This window comes from Cystoisospora suis, assembly GCF_002600585.1.
Source record: "Cystoisospora suis strain Wien I chromosome Unknown contig_1371, whole genome shotgun sequence".
Classification (NCBI taxonomy): domain Eukaryota; phylum Apicomplexa; class Conoidasida; order Eucoccidiorida; family Sarcocystidae; genus Cystoisospora; species Cystoisospora suis.
The window spans coordinates 32,886-51,456 of NW_027154171.1; the positions used below are offsets into that span (position 1 = coordinate 32,886).

General features: G+C 51.0%; 1 protein-coding gene across 1 annotated transcript; it reads left to right on the forward strand.

Moving 5' to 3' along the window:
* Positions 1-134: 134 nt before the first annotated feature.
* Positions 135-17,336, forward strand: CSUI_003162 (uncharacterized protein). The gene is made up of 5 exons (XM_068063360.1): positions 135-3,956; positions 4,581-5,423; positions 6,509-10,697; positions 11,191-14,003; positions 15,239-17,336. The coding sequence occupies exons 1-5, from the start codon at positions 982-984 to the stop codon at positions 16,872-16,874; spliced, it is 12,456 nt and encodes a 4,151-aa protein (XP_067924670.1). The 5' UTR covers positions 135-981; the 3' UTR covers positions 16,875-17,336.
* The last annotated feature ends 1,235 nt before the right edge of the window (positions 17,337-18,571 follow it).

An 18,571-nucleotide genomic window follows, 5' to 3' on the forward strand; every position in this document is an offset into this window, starting at 1 on the left:
GTCTTGAAGCATGCAGTCCCGCTTCTGGGGCCAGCTGCCGTCTCCATCGACGATTCGTATAGCTGCTGAGTCCGAGTAATGATGTCTTGATCACTCCCCGTGTGTGGAAGGCAGACTTCCTTGTCAAATTCCCGCAGGAGACTCTCATAGAAGGCCGAGACTTACCTTGTTTCCTTCTCCTCTAGCACACTTGTAAAACGAACGGCCTATGCCGGCCGTGCGTCGTTTCCTTCACATTCTCCGCAGGTGACCAGCAGATTCTGGTTTCTTCCGCAGGTCTGTTCTTTTTTTTACCTACTCTCGCTGCTACTCTGGATAGCAGCTGTACAACTTTAGCTTGCTCTTTCTTTTCCACTGGTTCCTACTGAATATACGCTGAGCCGCGTTAGTCCCCCCCCGTTGACGCGAAGTGGACCGTAGACTTCCCGAACAACGCTGCGGGCCTCTATCTCTGTCCGACTGCTAAAGTCAGTCGCGCGTTATAGATGGGAAACCTCTTTTCTCCTCTGTTATAGGGATTCCCTGGACAACCGTTCTTCAGCTACACGGTTTGGAGAATAGAAGCGTCGGACTACACGCGTCTTACCGACACATCGCGGGAGCGGGGCCACTACGCTTCGCATTCTTTCAGCCGAGCCAGGAATGGAACTGCCTGGGTGTATTTCGTTAAGTGAAGGAAGCCTGGAAACGCCTGTTATCTTGTGTGGCTATATCTCTGGTCCCATGTCCGGAACCCCTTCCTTAGTTCGTTTTCGCAAGGAGGAGGAAGACATCTCTACCACTTACCCCATGTGTAGTTTCGTTGTCTCCCTCCGGTCGTCAACGATCAAGAGACAGGCTTTATCCTTATGGTGGACTGTGCCTGATTGGGTCCCGTTTGTCTTTTCGCTCCTTCGGCCTCCTCGTCTTTCATCACCATGCCTGCCCTGACTCAATCTATAACAAGGGCATTCTTTCCTGAGCCTGTTTCGGTACGGGCTAATGACTCTGCCTCTGCTTCTTTGCATTCTACTTTTCCCCTCGCTTCGTCCGTCTTCCGCCCCGCGTCTTGCCTCTCCTCTGCTTGCTGTTACAGGTTCTGTCTTGCGCTTCTGTCAGACTCTCCTTACTCGCAATTCCATTGGATCTTCTTCTCTCTGGTGTTTCTCCGGTGCATGCGGTGGCTTCTCCCCATACTTTGCTTTGGCTTTTCTTCTGTCCATGATAAAGTTTTTCCTTTGCGCTGGGCCCGTTTCTGCCTTGTCTTTTCTCTTATATCTCTCTCCCCACGGGCAACATGCCTCATTCCTCTTCTCAAACCTCTGCTATGGTGTCCCAAGACTGGTCTCACTTCTTCTATTCTTCTTCTTTTTCCTCTTTTCTCCCGCGAGCCTTGTCCTGACACCACTCTTCTCCCTTCTGAAACTTCAAGCAAATGCCTCTCCTCTCAGCGTGTCCGCTTTGTTTGCTTGCCTACTCTCCCCGCCGTCTTTGCCTCTTCGGAGGAGTTCTTTCAGACTTCGGAACGCAGGGATGGCAAAAGAGCGAGAACGACTCCTTTCCCCTGACAAGGTGATCGCGAGCGACTCAAACTGTGTGCAGGTAGCAGAACGACAATGGAGCCGAGAAAGAGGTTGCGAGATGCTTTTCTTTTTGCATCGGTGTCTTTCCGTTGTCGTTCCCATGCTGTACTTGGTCACGCGAAGAGGGTCTCTCCGACTAGGCTGTTTAGCCGCTCCGTTCTCGTTAGCCTATTTTTGTTGTGTAAGTAGACATTGTCCACTTGTCTTTTCTATCGTTGAAGCAGCCCCGGTGTGGGGCAGTCACTTGCAGTCTTTTCCTCGGGTACATTTCACCACTCTAGCAGGAGGCCCTTCCATCGGAAACCTATGGAGAGAAATAAAGGAAGTCACTCCCTTATTACTCTCACAGGACAGCCAGCAGAACGACACTGAAACTCATCTGTATTCTCCTCCGGCTGAGGTGACTCGCACCTCTCAGACACGTCCGACTCCATCGCTTCTATCAGGCCGTGGGGTTGATTCCCCTTCCTTGGACTATCCTCGCGAGTTCTTTACTTCTCTTCGGTGGTCGCTTCTACAGAGACATTCGCTCTTCTTGCGGAGAAGGGGTATCTACATCGGAAGAGGGACAGATCTTCATCTGTTCAGCTCCAGCACCCCGGTCTGTAACAAGAAGGGTGGGTCTTGTGTTAGACTTCCTTTGATAGAATCTCCTGCTGGAAATCACACACATCCAACCCGACACAGCTTCTTATGCTATGGAGCGCCGGCGTTTGTGTCTCTTGCGGCGAGTGCTTCTAGAGATGCCGCGGTCAGTGTGGCTCGAGATCCATCGTGGGCTCCAGATAGCAGACGCGACGCTAGTCGAGCAGGTTGGAGGTTCCCACTTTCTCTTCTTTCGAGCAAGCGATCGCTTCCTAGACTTGGTTACACTCCGGTACTTCGCCAAGTATCAAGACAAGGCTATGGGGGCGGATCTATAAGGGACGAGAGGAGCAGTTCCACGCACTTCAATTCCTCTGTCCCTTCTCTAGTCTTCTCACGTGGAACTGACAGGAATGAGACGACCTGTTTTCCTGGAGTCGATGCCTACCTATCTCACGATCTGGAAGTGGGGTGCAAGACAAGAAACGTCTTCTCAAGAGTAAGGATGGTGCCCTCGTCAGTCGAGTCATCTCCCATAGGGGAGAACGATGAAGATCTCCGCGGGCGATTGAGGAAGAGAATGCGTGCTCACAACGCCTCGGTGCCACCAGTTGCAATTGATTGCTCTTCCTCTCATCGAACTACTGGAAGTTCCTGGTCCGAAAGCATGTCTGGGGAACGGCCTTTGGCTTCAGGGCCAAGAAAGCGAACATCACCAGACGCTACATCCCTTCGAGAGAAGGATCTCGTTGGTACTGTATCACGATTTGGGGACGAAAGCACACCATCAAAGCTTTCAAGGGAAACAAGGAGAGACTCCAGTCTCCGCGAAAAGTCGGTATCACTCTCCCTACACTCAGTCCAGAGAGAGTCTTGTTCTCATGGGGCGATCCCGGAGTCACCCGGCGGTAAGGGAAACCCGGTGGTAGAAGGTCAAGGCCCAGACGAGCAGCACAGTGAATCTATCACGAATTCCTTTCAACATGACTGTGAAGAAGAAGAACGACGTCTGTTGACATCACAGCGAGTGGGGACGCACGCAGTCTCTAGCAGCTCCGAGCGAACTGGGCCAGATACAAATGACAGTTCGTCATCAGACTCTGAAGAAGATTCTCACCGGATAGAGAATCAGAAATCTGCTTGGCTATCTCCGAACCAAGGTAGACATACCAGATCTACGAGCGGTTCTGACAGTGACCTGGGGAACAGTAAGGGATACTCCCGGTGGAATAATACCGTGGGTAGGGATGACCATCATGGCAGCACTTTGCTGCGAGGAGAACTCCAAGAAGTCGAGATTTCAAATCACAGACAAGATGTCCACCGAGTACATCAGACCAAGACTTCTCATCATGACGCAAGAACCCATGGCCGCTCAGGAGCGGCGCCGCTGTTTACTCCAAACGGAGTAGCAACCCAGTCTGGGGAGAGTTGGCCGGGGGGTTCTGTAGCAGCGGCGTGCGAAGGGGCGGGAAAGCACTGTCAGACCTCAAAACTGAAGACAGGCGAAGACGGCACGCTATCTGCTTCGCAAGAAGGTCGGCAAGTTGATGTTCTCCCGCAGCCACAACAGAGATCAAGTGAAGCAGACGAGGTCTGGAGAAGGCCTTTCCACCGTCTCGACAGCGCTCAATCCAGGAGCTCCTCCCGGGGTCGAGAGAGAGTGCAGGAGACAGACAAGGCAGGTGACAAGCGGTCTAAAAGCATCGAGGGGAGTACTCGGCGACACGAGGTTCCGGACATTAGGAGAGCAACTAGGTCGGAAAATGAGAAAAGGAGACAAGAAGGAGCACCGGTGGCGACTCTCAGGTATGATAAACGACTTTAGCAAGAACGCATAACAGGATTTGTCTGGAACGTTGGCTGAGGAACATAGCTGTTACACGCATGTACAGATAGGTCCAAACCTGCAGAGTCTAACGCAAGGAAACTCTCATGGAAGCGGAGCATATATAGATCTGAATATAGGTACAACGTTGTGGTTGAGTAGATGAGCACACAAGGGTAGAAGTGACAAACGTCTGAGGCGTTATACAGGTGTGGCGGTGTGGTCCAGCTGTCTTTTGGTGAGAATACTCGTATTTCTTGTAGGGACAGAACTACAGTGCACTATGTCATATTTGTACCGACGCCCGAGAGCACCGAAAGCAGGTAGGAACAAAACCGAAGCGTTCGCGTGCGCACAGGGTAGACAGACAGGTTTGCGACTGGCGCTTGACGCGGGGAATCACACTGGCGGTGGCGATTGGCGTGCTGAGGTCACTTGGCATCTGTGCCGAGAAACAGCTGTGTATCTCTGTACATGCACGCCGGGTTGCCGTATGAGGCGAGGGAACCGGTCACCACGAAAGGAGAAAACCGAGGAGTATTCCAAGCAGAATGTTGCTAAGTGTCTTTGCCATCTTTTCTTTCCTTTGCGTTTCTTTTTTTCAGCAGTATTCACCTACGGGAAGCGTTCCGGAGCTTGTCACGTAGCGATGTCTCTGCTTTCTTTTCTTTTGTTCTCAACCAGTTTTCACCTCAGTCATGCTATCCAGGGGGGCCCTATCAACATTCCTCCACTACTGTTCCCTTGCCTCTAGCGTCTCCATTGACGGTGAAGTACGACAAGCATTTATTTTCGGAGAAGCCAAGTCATCGATCCTCTTCTTCGCGTCAGCTCGACACAGAGGTGGTGACCCCTGTCCGGGGAGAGGAGCAGACAGCTGAAAGTCTTCCACATGTGCCATCTCGTCGGCCTGTGGTTTCATTACCTCCTGTCTTAGAGCCTAGTACGGCTATAAGCGCTCTTGTATGTCTTGCAACGTATGCGAGACTGGAGCAATGTGAAGTTGATTTAGTACAGGGACCTCCCTTTGTTTGGAATTTTATCCATCACTCTTCGTCAAATGCCGCGTCATGTCTACACGATATCGCCGATACATCTGTTTCACCTTCTGACTCTCCATCATCATCATCCACTGCTCCGCTACCTTCTCTCGGCGTAGTGGATCTCAAGGAAGGGTCACTAGGAGAGGGGAACGCTGAAGGCACCTCGAGAGTTATTACGTCAGGGGAGCGCCTGCAAGAAGACGTAAATGGGGGAGTAGACGGGATGTCCACAGCCAAAGACAGAAGCAAGAGACAGGAACCCTTTGAATTGGTAGAGGAAGGCCCAGACAGTTTTTATTTTCAAGTCGTAGGAACGGGTCCACCTTGCACACGCGGTACTAAGGAGAGACTTCCCCTGGTGGCGATTGAAAGACTTATGGAAGCCGCTGGGAAGAATCTTTCCAGGTAAGTATGTTGCTTGCGTTGATTTGAGAAGTAGCAGAATGAAAGGTAGCTAGTGCATACAGTCCCTAGGACACAACATCAGAATGTATCCACGCATGCAAGATTTTCCTCTGCACAGTGGACGCTATACACAAGGTGCATATCTGTTTACGACGTGGTAGGAAATGGCGTTGTAAGGAGATTTCCCTGGGTATCTGTACGCCTATCAATACATAGAGAGAGTGCTAGCCTCAGCTTCCCGCTCCCCGCCGAAGACGGCCTGCTATGAGATCTCCGCCTCACACGACTGTTTCGCGTTCACTGGGTAGTTTCAGCGGAGTTTTTCCGGAATTCTAGAGGCCGTGATCCCTTCCTTTAGTACTTTGACCGCTGTACTCATGATTTTGTATCTGGTTTCACGACGAAGACGACACGGTTGTCTGGATGAGAAGAATTCGTGCTCTCGGAGAGTGAGCTGAGGTTTTAGTCTGTGCCTCTCATAGGACTACTTCCGTCACGGGAGGGTATCGCCTAAATCTGCTGTAGTGGTGACGGCATGATGGCGACCGCCGAGAGGCACAACTCTTGCACGCCTTGCTCGTGCTAGGCTCTGCTTACCACTTTGCTAGTGCACACGCCGTGTACGTGTGTCTTCTGCTGCCGTCAAGTGGGCTCATCCTTTACCGTAGTATACGCAGCAACGGGTTGGTCATGCTTCCCGTCTTGGCTTGAGAACCTTGTCACTCCCTTCACCTCCAGATAGTTCTAGTAGCATCTGCTATGTATCTCTAACCCATTAGGCAAGCCCGCTCTAGCTCTCGCGATGGTGTCCGAAAGTGCAAAGTGTCTTTGGGGGCATGCAGACCAAGCCAGCCATAGTGTACATAAAGAGCGAAAGTACGCCGATATCTGTATAGACACAGGGCAGTCAGCTGGTCAGGCTTCACTACTGAAATCATCATACCTCCGCGTCCGGTATCTTACCATTAGTGGGTCGTTTCACGTTCGCGCGCTTGTGACGTACGAATGCCTCTCCGTCGCTTTTAAGGCGCAGCCTACGTCTCTCACTGATTCTCGTGTGATTCCTTACTTTCCTTGTTGGTCAGTGCTCAGGCCTCGGATCTTTCTGCTTTGCTGTCCGCTCTCTTTTCGATGTCGACGGCCATCCAACTTCCTCTTTCAGCCTCCTCTGCGAAGCTCGTAGCGCCTCTCTCTTCATTTCCCGCCCTTGCGGGACGTCTCATGCGCTTCGCACGTCGGGTCTTACGGCTTGTAGTCCTGGTCGTGAGACAGCTGGTCACTGTTTTGGACCATCTGAGTTCTCAAGAGATTTTTCAAAGCTTGAACGTCCTAGTAGGTACCCGTCGTGAGTTTTATCCATCGTCTACCTCGACAGGACGCTATGGCAGCTCGCAGCATGGTGCCAGGTCAGGTCCCCCCATAGACTACTACGGACTAGGAGAGCGTTCTTCTCCATCGAGGCATCAAACTGAGTATAGAGCCGAAGAGATTTTCAGTGCTTATAAGAGACACGAAGATCGCGTTTCTCGGCCGTCTCCTAAAAACAGCTCTATTCGGACTGATGAAGCGTCGAAAGTCATGTCAGCTCGCGGCACAGGTAGCTGGGAAGGCTTATCAAGACGTGGAAGAAGAGCCGAAGAGGGGGGACACTTGGTTCCCCTTTTGTTTCTGCCCTTGATGGAGGGAGTTGGAGAAGAGCAGAAGAAGAATCTGGAATCAGAAGTAAGGCAGGAGCACAAGGACTTGCTCTCTGAGGAGGCGTCTTATCTTCGATCCCGAGAAGCAAATGACAGCCTGGGTAGTGCAGGTGACAGAAATAAACAACGGCACCCTTCAGTCTTTCACGTATCTGGACCTGTTCGCGTGGACACCCCAGATGAAAATGACAAAGGTGTTTCAGAGAGTGCACCTGAGCACTCGGGTGTTATGACTGGTGGAAAGGGAGAAAGAGATACGCTACGTGATACTCCTGTATTCCCGGATAAACCTGCGTTACTCTTGGCGTCAGTCGAAGGTCGGGAAGGAAGCTCAATAGAAGAGGAGGATCAGCACGCACTTGGGGGTTCTCGTAACCAAGAGGTCGAGACTGATGTGCTAATGACCCTTCTGGAACGAATCTGTTATCCTCCGACAGCTTCGCCCTCTCTTGTTGAGGCGACTGCCATGTTCATAAAACAACTCATGCGTGCGGCTAGCTACTCTCTCTCTACTGTCATTGACGGTGTAATGTCGGGGAAGTCGGCATTTCCAGTGTCTGCGGGAAAGAAGTTAACTACAACATTATCACCGGTAGAAGCCTCCTATTATCAGACAGCAAACCAAGATAAAGGAGTTAGAGGAGACAGGTCAACGGCATTGACGGGTGGTATGAAGCCGGACTACAGCCAGGCGAGCGGAGGTATGACAGGGGAGTTGCGGGCTCTTGGAATTGGAGAGGCTCGGGTAGAGCGAGTGGGTCTACACACAGGAAAAGACGGCCTACCGTCAGCAGGAGCGAACGAGAGGGATACCAGCGGCGGGGACTCGGAATCAATAGTTAAGGTAGAGAAGGCTGTGGCTCTTTGGTCAGACGAGAAACTTTCGAAAGCAGCACGTGATTTGCTTGTTGTGGGGGAGGCGTGGATTCCAGTGATAGAAACTTTGGATAACACCTTTGGAGAATCTCTAGGGGCTTCTTCTTTATCTTTCTCAAGGTTCTTGGATGCTGTCATCCATCAGCAGATGCTTCTTTCCCTTTTATTAGCAGAGTATCAGCGGAGGACACGCTCTTATACGATGGGGCCGGAGAGAGATGCAGTACATCAAGGCAGTCACGATCTGATTCATAAACGGAAAGACTTTCCGACAAGAAAGATAGCGTATGAAAGTTCCTGGAGAGACGCTCATAACCCTTTCGGAGAACGTACAGACTTTCCCCGGCTTGGCAAGCTAGGAGAGAGAAAAAGAATAGAGTCTTTTCTCTTCACCAGAGCTCAATCGGGATTTTGGCGATCACTAAAGTCCAAACTTTTGAGTAGATCTCTCCTAACCATCTTAATGATAACAGCCCGAGTGCCTCATTCGAGCCAGTCAACTCATCACCTTGCAGGCTTACAGTATGCTTTACAAGCCCTGCAGACAGAGGAGACGGGACAAGATAGAGAACTCGGGGAGGACGGTGACTTGTATGCGGAGGAGAAGGATAGAATTTTTCCAGGTCAGTTCTTCAGGTCCAAGAAATTTGCTTCCCAAGAACCAGGTGAACGAATAAACGAATCAGGGGTCTCCACCAAGCGAAGAAAATCTCTCACTCCAAATCGCTTTCATTCTTTAAGAGACAGGAGAGCAGATCTGCTAGGTGTCCTCCTCAACGATGACGAGGCGGAAGTAGACACCCACTCAGTCTTGGCTAACTCGAAACTTCTTCTTTCTGCACTGACAGCCACCGTATCTACAGGGGCACGGGAAGAAGATGCCACTTGGATTCAGGCAGAAGACGTGACGCGGAGAACAGAGAGGAGGTATGAAAGACAGCGCGAAGAAGAACTGATTCAGGTAGGTGAACTTTACTGTTCATTAGCAGCTATGACAGATCCGAGCCGCCTCAACCCGTCACCGGCCCTTAGTTTATTGGCGCGAAGACTTCAACGAGAACTATCACAGTCTGGTGTTCTTCGATCTCGACAGACATGTGACGGTATGTCTTTTTCCTCGGATAATTCGGCAATACGACAGCGAGACATCCAGGGTTCTGGGGTGTCTCACTCAACTAATCGTAAAGGAAGCATGTCTGAAAGAAAGAATCTCAATGAAGATGAGAAGAAACGGAGAGAAGCTGTGAAGTTAGACAAGACATTTTCCTCTTCACCTTCGATAGAAAAGATTCCTTTTGACCTTCTTCAACGACTCCTAATCAGCGCTGACCGGTGTAGACACGTGGCCCTGCTTTTGCTGGTCCTTCGTGAGCTAACATGCCGTCTTAATGCCCAACGACGTCTCATCGCCGAGAAGAATGAAGAAGCACTTCAGAACGCACTTAAGACATCGAACTCCTCGAGCAGCCAGATCGACTTGAGCAAAGAAAGTCGAAGCACCCCTGCGGAGACAAATATCCCTTCCTCAATCAGAAGAGAAGACGAAGGCGGGAGTGACGATAAGGGCTGTCGTGATAAGTCAAAACCATCTAGAGATGGAACTACGGACAGCAGAGACGTTTCTACTTCTTCCGCCAAGCACGACATCACCCAGCGCACTTCAGTAAATCCGTCTACAGAAATGCCCACCAACTGTTCTTCATCGGCGGTATTTCCCCAAAGGATAGAACCGACACTGACTGACGGAGGACTTTTCACAACCCCTCCTATACAGGAGAAAAAGAGTAAACACGAAGCCTTGGAGACAGAGGAGTCGCACGGTCACCTCGGACATGACCTACAACCGGGCACGGTAGCAAAGCATACCATGCTGGTAGGAAAAGCTTTAACTGTACTTTTCAAGTGGGTGGGAGCTTCGGAAGCAGGTCATTCATCCAAGGCCGGGGACGCTTCAGGCTTGGAGGACGACCATCTCTACTCCTTAGATAGAGAGAGCGGAGGAGGCAGCGGGTACTTCTTGAGGGAAGGGGGTAGAGAGGGAGATACTTACAAAGAGGTAGGAATGGGATCTGTTTCAAAAGGAGAGAAAACGACATATACCCATTCGGATAGTCAGTCGGGTCCTAAAGTACCTGCTTCTCTGTCTTCCACCGTCCATGAGTCGCTCTTTGGTCGGACATCGAGGCCTTCTCGATACTCCGATAGAGGGGGAGAAAAGCCGGGGAAGCTGTTTTCTTGGAGAAAGGTTGAGGAGAGCGCCCAAGAAGAGAGAGAAAACCTGCAAGACGCTTGTCTCTCTTTTGCGTTGGAAGTGACCCAGTGGGCTGGGGCAGTCCGGTTCCAAGGTTGTACTTCCACAGATATTGCCCTTTTAACACATGCCTTAGTACCTCTTTGGCGGAAGATTCTCGGCCTCATACCAGCAAGCAAAGGGCTTTCATTTCTGAAACATCCTGCAAATGAGCAGACCTTTTCTCAGCTGGGACGTTCGTTTGGAGTAGGTGAAGGATGGACAGTAGCTTCTTCCGGTTCTGGAGATGAAGGAGCCTATTCTCCGAGTTCTATTTTTCAGCAAAGCTTCATAGAAGGTAGACAGAGTGGAGACCAGGAGATCAGAGAGAATACACCGACGGAGACGAAGGTGCAGCGAAGCTTTGACAAGAAAAGTCGCATGGCACAAGTCACCCAAGCCGCCATTCAGGTCAGCATATAAACGACCTTCCTAAGAACTCCCCTCTTTCCCGCTCAGTGCATTCTTCTCGTTTCGACTCTCTCTCCTATCTCTCTGAATTTCCTCTGTAATTATCGTCTCTGGCGCCCTCCTGAGAATAACCGAGTAACAATCTCGATCAAATGGTGATAAGATTCGTGTGTTTCTTCGGACACAGAGACACTGTCAGAGGCCTTCGAAGTGGAGAAGAGAAAGACGACCGTTGATCCCTAGTTACTGCCTACTGGTGAGGTTCGACGAGAGGGACACGGTACTGCCTTAGTACGTTATCGCACATCCCAGCTTCTGTGCATACATCTACTATTTGTGTCTTATGCAAGTAGATTTATACGATGAGATAAAGGTACTTTTAAGCGCAACACCTAAGGTTACGAGTAGGCTTTTTAAAGCAGCTGGGCTGTCCAAAAGTCTTACGCATCTTTTGGGGAAGTTCTTCTTCACTCGTGTTTGTGGTGTTTCTCAGAACTACTTTGCTGTTTTATCCGAGGCCCTAGGGTACGCTCCTCATCCACGCTTCCTCCTCCTCTCAGCGATACCGCGTTCGCTTCTTTCCATCGCGTCAACTCCAAAGTGGCCTCGCCATTCCGGCCAGACAATTGGCGACAAGCGAGGTTTACTATCCACTTGGAAACCCAGTCTGATATGCCTTCTATTACACTGTTTAGTCCGTGTAACCCCTGGGCTGACACCTTCCATCTCTATGCTTCCTCGTCTAACAGATTCACAAACTTCGCCTTCCTATCCTCATCAAGCGAAAGAGTCCAGCCCCGCAGCGAAAGTAGACGGAGACAGGTACCCTTTTACGAAGGGTGGCGTGAGGAAGCAGAAGGGCACCCGCGCGGGCAGCTCGCTGACAGGCGAGGTGTCTCTAGTCCTAGATAAGGGAAGGAAGCCTCGGATAGCTAACGAAGGTTCTCTCTCTTCATTGGCAGAACAGAAAGAAGAAATAAGCCGTGCGTCAATCCAAAGCCTTTCGCCGGCACACCTTTGTGAGTATCACCATAGATGGATGATGAGAAACTTTCCACAGTTTCTGCCTTCTTCTTCCCCAGGGGTGCCAGACAGTGTCTCTGTCCCACAAAATAGAATCTCCCCGGCACCAAATCCCTGCTGCCGTACCTCTATGTCTAAAGGACCAGAATTACTGCTGGAACCGGTATGCGAACCGTGGCCGGTCCGTCTGATGCGCGCGGCTGTTGAAGAACTACAAGCCTCTGTGAGATTTCCTAGAGATGTTGTAGCGGCATCGACTGCTACAGCCTCGGCTCTTAGTGCTCTGCGAGCCATTTACGGGGCTGGGGAGCAAGTGGAAAGTACTCAAAGAGACGGCGTGAAAGTGGAGGAAAAGAAGGCGGAAGTCGGTTCTTCTAATGAGAGTGAAGCATTGGATAGATTCTCATCTACTGCAGATTTGCATCAGAAAACGCCAGGACAAGAGTCCTCCTGCGGCTCATCCCCTGGTGCAAAGGAGCGAAACCAGCGCACCGCAATCCCGTCGAACACTGAAAAGCAGAACGGTGAAGAAGGGGGAGATCCACGTGAGAGCATGGTCGCTTCGTTGTATAGTGGCAATGTGACTTCAGCGCAGGCTTCTGCGCGTATGAATGACCTGAATGCCTGTACCAGAGACAGGAAAGACGGTGACAGGTCCTTTTGTCTTATGTGTTCTTTCGGTGAAAAGGGTGCTCTGAAGCAGGTTTCCTTCCTTGAGGCGGGGGGCCATGTCTCTTCACTCCTCATCCCTCAAATCCTTGAAGGTAAGATAGGGCCAGGGAGACGAGAAGCTTCAATGAAGGTGAAGGATAATAAACCATCGTTGTCAAGACCGACAATGTTTATCAATGGCTTGAGTTTTCGAGAAGTCGGATCTGTCATTTGGGGTCTTGACCGTGCTTCTACTCACAATCATCACGCTCTCTCTGGGGCTGTACAGCAACACGTAGAGAGCAAAGACAGTTGTTCTGCAGGTCTGTTGGAGAAGTCCTCTTCTTTTTCCCGTTCCCGAGTTTCTTCACTTGGAATGCCAGAAGGCATTACAACTCACACCAACAAGGGGGACGTCTCACCGTACTTTCTGAGTTCGGTATGGAGCGGAGGAGGCATCAGTGAAGAGACGGGAAGACTCTCCGTGGAACGACAGCTTCGAGATCTACAGTTGACTCAAGAGCAATGGCTGCCTTTGGGTGCCTCTCTCGCTCTCGAGCATTTACGCCGGGCTGGAGGGTTCTGCCATAAACTTTCCTTATATTTCTCTGCATGCCTTCGATCTCTTCATCGCCGTCTTATCTTAGATTCCCTCTCCTCCCCGGCTAGTTCCCTGAATCACAATAAGTCCTCGCGAGCAAGCGGGTCGTCGTCGGCTGTGAGCTATCGGGATCGAACAAATTCAAGCTGCGATGACGCGCTGCCGGCCTCGGAAACAGGCTTTGCAAAATCACAACAGAAGGGGAGAGTCACCCCCGAGGCTAGAAGTCCTGCAGTGCAACAGAGAAGGCGCGATGCTATGCCCACTCCGAAAGACGTATTCGAGCGCCTTCTACCCGGCAGAATCCGAGATCTGGCGGTGCATTTGTTCAGCCATCAAGAGAAGCCTTTTCCTTCTTCCGCATGTCTCACGCGTATCACTCGGCGGCCGTTCTCTGTCGCTTCCTCGAGCACTCAGGAAAACTCCTCTGATAGAGTGACGAGTATACACTCCCCCCAACGCGTGGAAGAGCACGACCGGGAAGTACATACAATGGGACAGGAAGGTATACCCAGGAGCGTAGGAGCAGAAACGAATGGAACTATGAAAGACATCACATCAGAAACCGGAGACAGAGGACAAAAACAGGACTCGGGTGTCGATGTACAAGGAACCGCATCGGCTGCTTTCAGTGGCATGAAAGAGAAGGGAGTTAAGAATATCAATGAAGTAGAAAGGGGTAAAGGAGGAGTCAACTCGCAACAGAAACAGCCATACCCTTTCCGGCTGGACGAGAAGCAGAGACAACAACCCGGTGGTAACGCAGACCATAAAGACTATGAAACAATCTTCCGGCTCAAGATAGCAAAGGCAGGACTTTCTCTCTCATCTGCAGATCGAGAAGGCTTTCAAGAGTATCTTGAAACAAGAAAGAGACAGCTAGAAGAGACAGTCTGGCGTCCTTTCCGAGGATGTGTAGATTGGAGAGATTTACCTCAGAACAATTCATGGTTATCTCCGCCTGGTGTTACAGTCAGTCTCCTTCTTACGAGCTTCGTCACGAAGTTTGTTCCGGGCTTCTTCGATCTTGCGTAAGTATAGTGGTATCTAAAAGGGTTACCGATCCACGTATGAGCACGTGAGAACAGATCTTTTCTGTTGCGTTCTTTTGGCGCTGATATTGTCAGGCACATGCCCCGTCTCATGCTTCTATCCCACTGTAGTTAGAAGAAAGCATGGGCTAGAATACAGCTCACAATAAGTTTAACGCTCAAAATTTGCAGGACCAACAGAGAGTTGCCTCACCTAAAAGAGGGGATCTTGGCAGTAACGCTACAGTCCGAGTTATTCCTGGCACGAACGGTTGCCCGCGTACCAACGTATCTTCTCCTATCATTTGTTCGGGGTATCGAGAATACACTGAGCAGTATTAGAACGAGCCACACACAAATCCCCACGGTAGTCACACCACGAGGATGCCCTGGAGACTCCCACGTGTTTTTTCATGCTAATCATGACAGGCATAGTGGTACTGCCTGCAGAGCCCTCCATTGTCAAGATTAGTGTAAGAATGAGATGGCGTGAACAAAGGTGCTGCCTGGTCGTCTTGCGGAGCACCCATCACAAAGAGCGTATTGAAGAGGGAGTCCAGTTTTGAGATGCTACTTTGGTGTCGACAATAGAGAGAGACAGGAATGTTCTCTAGCCTATGCTTCCGTCGTTCCTTTATCACCTCTCCGTGGAAGAATGTGGTGCACTCCCCCATGCACGCTCGGCCTAGCGCTTACTTACCGCTGTCGTTTCATACAACCGAATTTTGCAGGTACTGCGACAACCGGCCTAACAGTGTGCACGTGAACGTGAAAGCCATTTAATGCATGCTGCCATCATAATGTGAAAAAGAAATGAACCACATAGAGCTATCATACAACCAGGTCTTCAAGCCCTCCTTCTCCCCCCATGCTTCCGGCTCTTCTGTGCTGGACTCGCAATTCATATGTATGGCTCTTAGCCTGTATCCGAAAGAAAAGAGAGTAATCCTAACAGCTTCTTGGCATAGACCGCTCAAGCCTCTGTACAAAGTCAGGGGTGTGGAGTGGCGCCTGTCCTCGTCCAAAAGGGGGCGAAGCACAGGCTGTAGTCCTTTTCTTCTCGGGTTTCTTGCCACATGTTCAGTTTTTCAACACTTAAGCGGAGTATAAGAATGACATCTCTCATGGCATGGTAAACACAGAGAAAGACTATGTCTCCTTAGAGATATACATATGCTGGGTGATGCCCGTGGACATTGAATGAGGCTAACGCAGTGTTGTCTTTTCTCCTTCAGGGCCGCCGTCGTTGAATGCCCTATGCATCTCCTTGATTTCGGCTTGACTCAGCTCCAGCACACACTTCAGCCTTTATCATCCCTTGCTGACCCACCTCATTCTCCTCCGCCATATGCTAATGCTTCTTCAAGTCCTTCTTCTCTTTCTTCTCCTGGCCCGTCACTTAGTGCGAAACAAGACACCGGACCAGCTCGATTGTGTGCTTCAGATCCCTTCAGTCACCCGGGAGGTCAGTCTCAAGTCAATACACATCACAGACCTCCTCTTCCATGCAGACTTGTGGTGACCTCCGCGTTCTTGCGTGCTGCTACACTGGCGCTCTTGAAGCACGCAGCTCTTCTATCTGTCGGAGTTTCCTTTCACAAAGCGATTGAAGGAGGCGAAGGTGAGAAGAACAGCGGAAGGCGGAAAGATCAGGAGGGTAACGCTTTGACTTATACGCTAGGAATGAAGAGGAAAGGAATCCTTAGCCGGGAGGATGGAAAGGGTGTAGATGTAGAGGGGCAAGACTATAGGTTGTCGGAGAACGAAGACAAGGAGAATGAAAAGCAAGCGGAAATCAGGGACAGACACAACGGGACCGGGAGTAAGAAGAATAAGACATCAACCAGCGCCAGTACAGACACAAATCCGCGGTGGGTTGTAAGTAAAGTTATCGCCCTTCTTTCCAGCACAAGAGCTCTAGCTGTCCTTCTCGATGCTCATATGCACTACTGGAGAGAGCATAGTAAGGAGGAAGTAAACGCATGTTCTTTTTGTAAGACTCCACCCCTAGGCCGGCAGCCCCTCAAATCTGATGGGCCTGGAAGAGAAGCTTTGGATATAGAGCAGCACCAAGGGGGTCCACAGGAATCGTCGAAGGGAGATGAGATTCCTGCAGATTCGGAGAAAGCTTCTTGCGGAGACCTGCTGCGCTCTACTCAGCCTGTATTGGGGATCTCAAAAGTGTCCCCATCATCTCTTGAAGCAACCGCGTCGCGGGTTTCTTCGGAACCCTCTAAAGATGTTTTCTCCGTCTTCCCTAAGTCGTTTGAATACGAACTTCAAACTCTACTTTCGCTCTTGAGTATGCTGCTTATAAGCACACCTGTGCTACCTACGGTGAGCACATCGGCTTCGCTTGTTGCTTCGGCTGCGGACACATGGAGCCTGGTCGGCCGCTGGATGTCTCTAGGGCAAGAAAGCAAGGAGGCCCTTCAGGCTCTCGCACCTGCGGCGATCCACCTCTTATTACACGCGGGGACAGAGGGATACTCAAGCCGTGGCATTCCGGATGTAACAGAACTGACGCACACAAAACGCCGTCCGTCTGGTGGGGGTGGTACCTGGGAGGAGACAGATGACGACGGAGGACAGCGGCAACCGGGTAGAAACGGAAGAGGAAGGCCTGGTGCTGATGAGAGAGGGAAATGGACAGAACGCGGCACGTTGATGCTCAGTAAAGAAACCGGGAGGGATGCAACGCACCGGGAGAAAGGCGAAGGAATGATTCAGGACGGGACGGGGACGTTCTTCAGAGGAATTGTTAATATGAGGAAGAAACTCGACGCGAGAGATAAAGAAGAAGAGAGTCTGAAGCATTTGGCAGCGGCAATTCATAGACTCAAATCAACTGCTTCTGTAAGCACCTCTTGACTCGACGGCGTAGAGCCAGTATTTCTATAACCAGTCAATCAAATGAACGAGGGAACCAGAGGCTAGAGGGGTCACTGGGTTTCTGACAGGTGAGAGCACTAGCAGTGGATGAGATGTGCCTCAAGAATCTCCTCATAAGTAAGTGGCGGCGCACTGGACCGTGGTGTTAGTGTTTCCTCTCGCGCGGCAAGAAAAGCGGACGGGCACTTTCCTTCCTGATCGGAGCCACAGTGAGTTACTCGCCGTATTCTCATGGCAGGGAGCGATAGCCGCACAATGCGGGGCAGGGGTGTTTTGATTCAAGCGCGTTAAGAAGACCACGGAGGAAAGTCAGCTTTGGTCGGGCCTGTGTTATCTCCGTGTCTAAAAAAGTTCTCGTACAAACCGCACTTCCGAGCTGCGCTTTTTGTTGTTAAGACAAAGGGAATTAGTGCGTGGGACTACCCTTATGCACGCTGGAAGGCCGTCGATAGTAAATGCTGTAGGAAATTTTGCGTTGCAGAAAAAGAATCGTACCATCGCAGCATAGCAGTAGGAAGGGAGAGGAGACGATACCTGGTCTCGAGGGCCATACACAAAGCGCCAGAAGACGAACTGGACAGGTTACAACACTGTGCGTGCTAGGATGGAGATCTGGTATATCAAGCACGCTAAGAAAGCAGTTTGAGCGCATTCACACCCGCCGGCTAGTATTTGCCTTCCTACCACGAGACCGCCGAGTTGACTTGTTCCACTTGCATGCGTAAGTGTTCACAGTAGGCAAGACGAAACCTCGGAAGAATGTAGTACGAACACGGAATGTTTCTTCGGAATCACCATGCTGTTCGAAACCAGAATCAAGCTGGAGTTTACATGGCCAGAGGGCCTTGGCGTCGGTTCGAGGTGCATAGAGCTCGTCTGACGCCACTGTTTGGACATTCCGCTCTGCTCTCTTGACATTGCCTTTACCGGGATGGCAATACCAGGGGCTGCGGAATAGACACGCATGACCACACCATTCTCGAGGCATGTGTATATGGGCACACAAGCCTTCCTCGCTTGTCGCTGCGTGATCAGGAAAGCGGGCAATTCCTGGGCGACGTGAGCGCATAACCTGTGTTTGTCCGAACCAGGAATCGAACCTGGGTTTACACGGCCACAACGTGTTGTCCTAACCTCTAGACGATTCGGACCGGCCGCCGCGGCCCAACTCCCATGTCACTTTCTCGCTCTCCCGCCTCCTGCTGATGTACTTCCCCCGTCACAGCCAAGGGCGTAGTACGGGGGACGACACCACACGTTGGTTAAGTATACTGACCTCGTGCATGAGAAACTACTCATTCCCACATCTTGTTCGCCATCTCCTGGCACTGGTTCTCGTCGAATCCTGCCATCGCAATCACTCGAACAGTCTGATACGCGAGTGGACGAAGAGATGGAGGCAAGCCATGGATCGTACAGGATCCGTGAGCATGGTGCAGTGGCAATCGTATCTCCAGGTCTCCGGCGCGCAGAGTCCCGAGAGTGGCTCTGAATGTTCGCGGTGTGCCGAGGGTGAGCTGCGAGGAGCCCGACTCCCTACCCCGATCACCGACAGATGGCTGTGACGGGCACAGAATAACCTGTATAGGGAGAGAAAACTGTCCGAACCAGGAATCGAACCTGGGTTTACACGGCCACAACGTGTTGTCCTAACCTCTAGACGATTCGGACCGGCC

Bases quoted from the DNA above. Each gene is read 5' to 3' on its own strand.
- CSUI_003162 (XM_068063360.1), top strand. From the start codon at position 982: ATGACTCTGCCTCTGCTTCTTTGCATTCTACTTTTCCCCTCGCTTCGT. The intron at 3,957-4,580 runs GTATGATAAACG...TCTTTTTTTCAG, and splicing joins GCACCGGTGGCGACTCTCAG to CAGTATTCACCTACGGGAAG. The intron at 5,424-6,508 runs GTAAGTATGTTG...CTTGTTGGTCAG, and splicing joins GCTGGGAAGAATCTTTCCAG to TGCTCAGGCCTCGGATCTTT.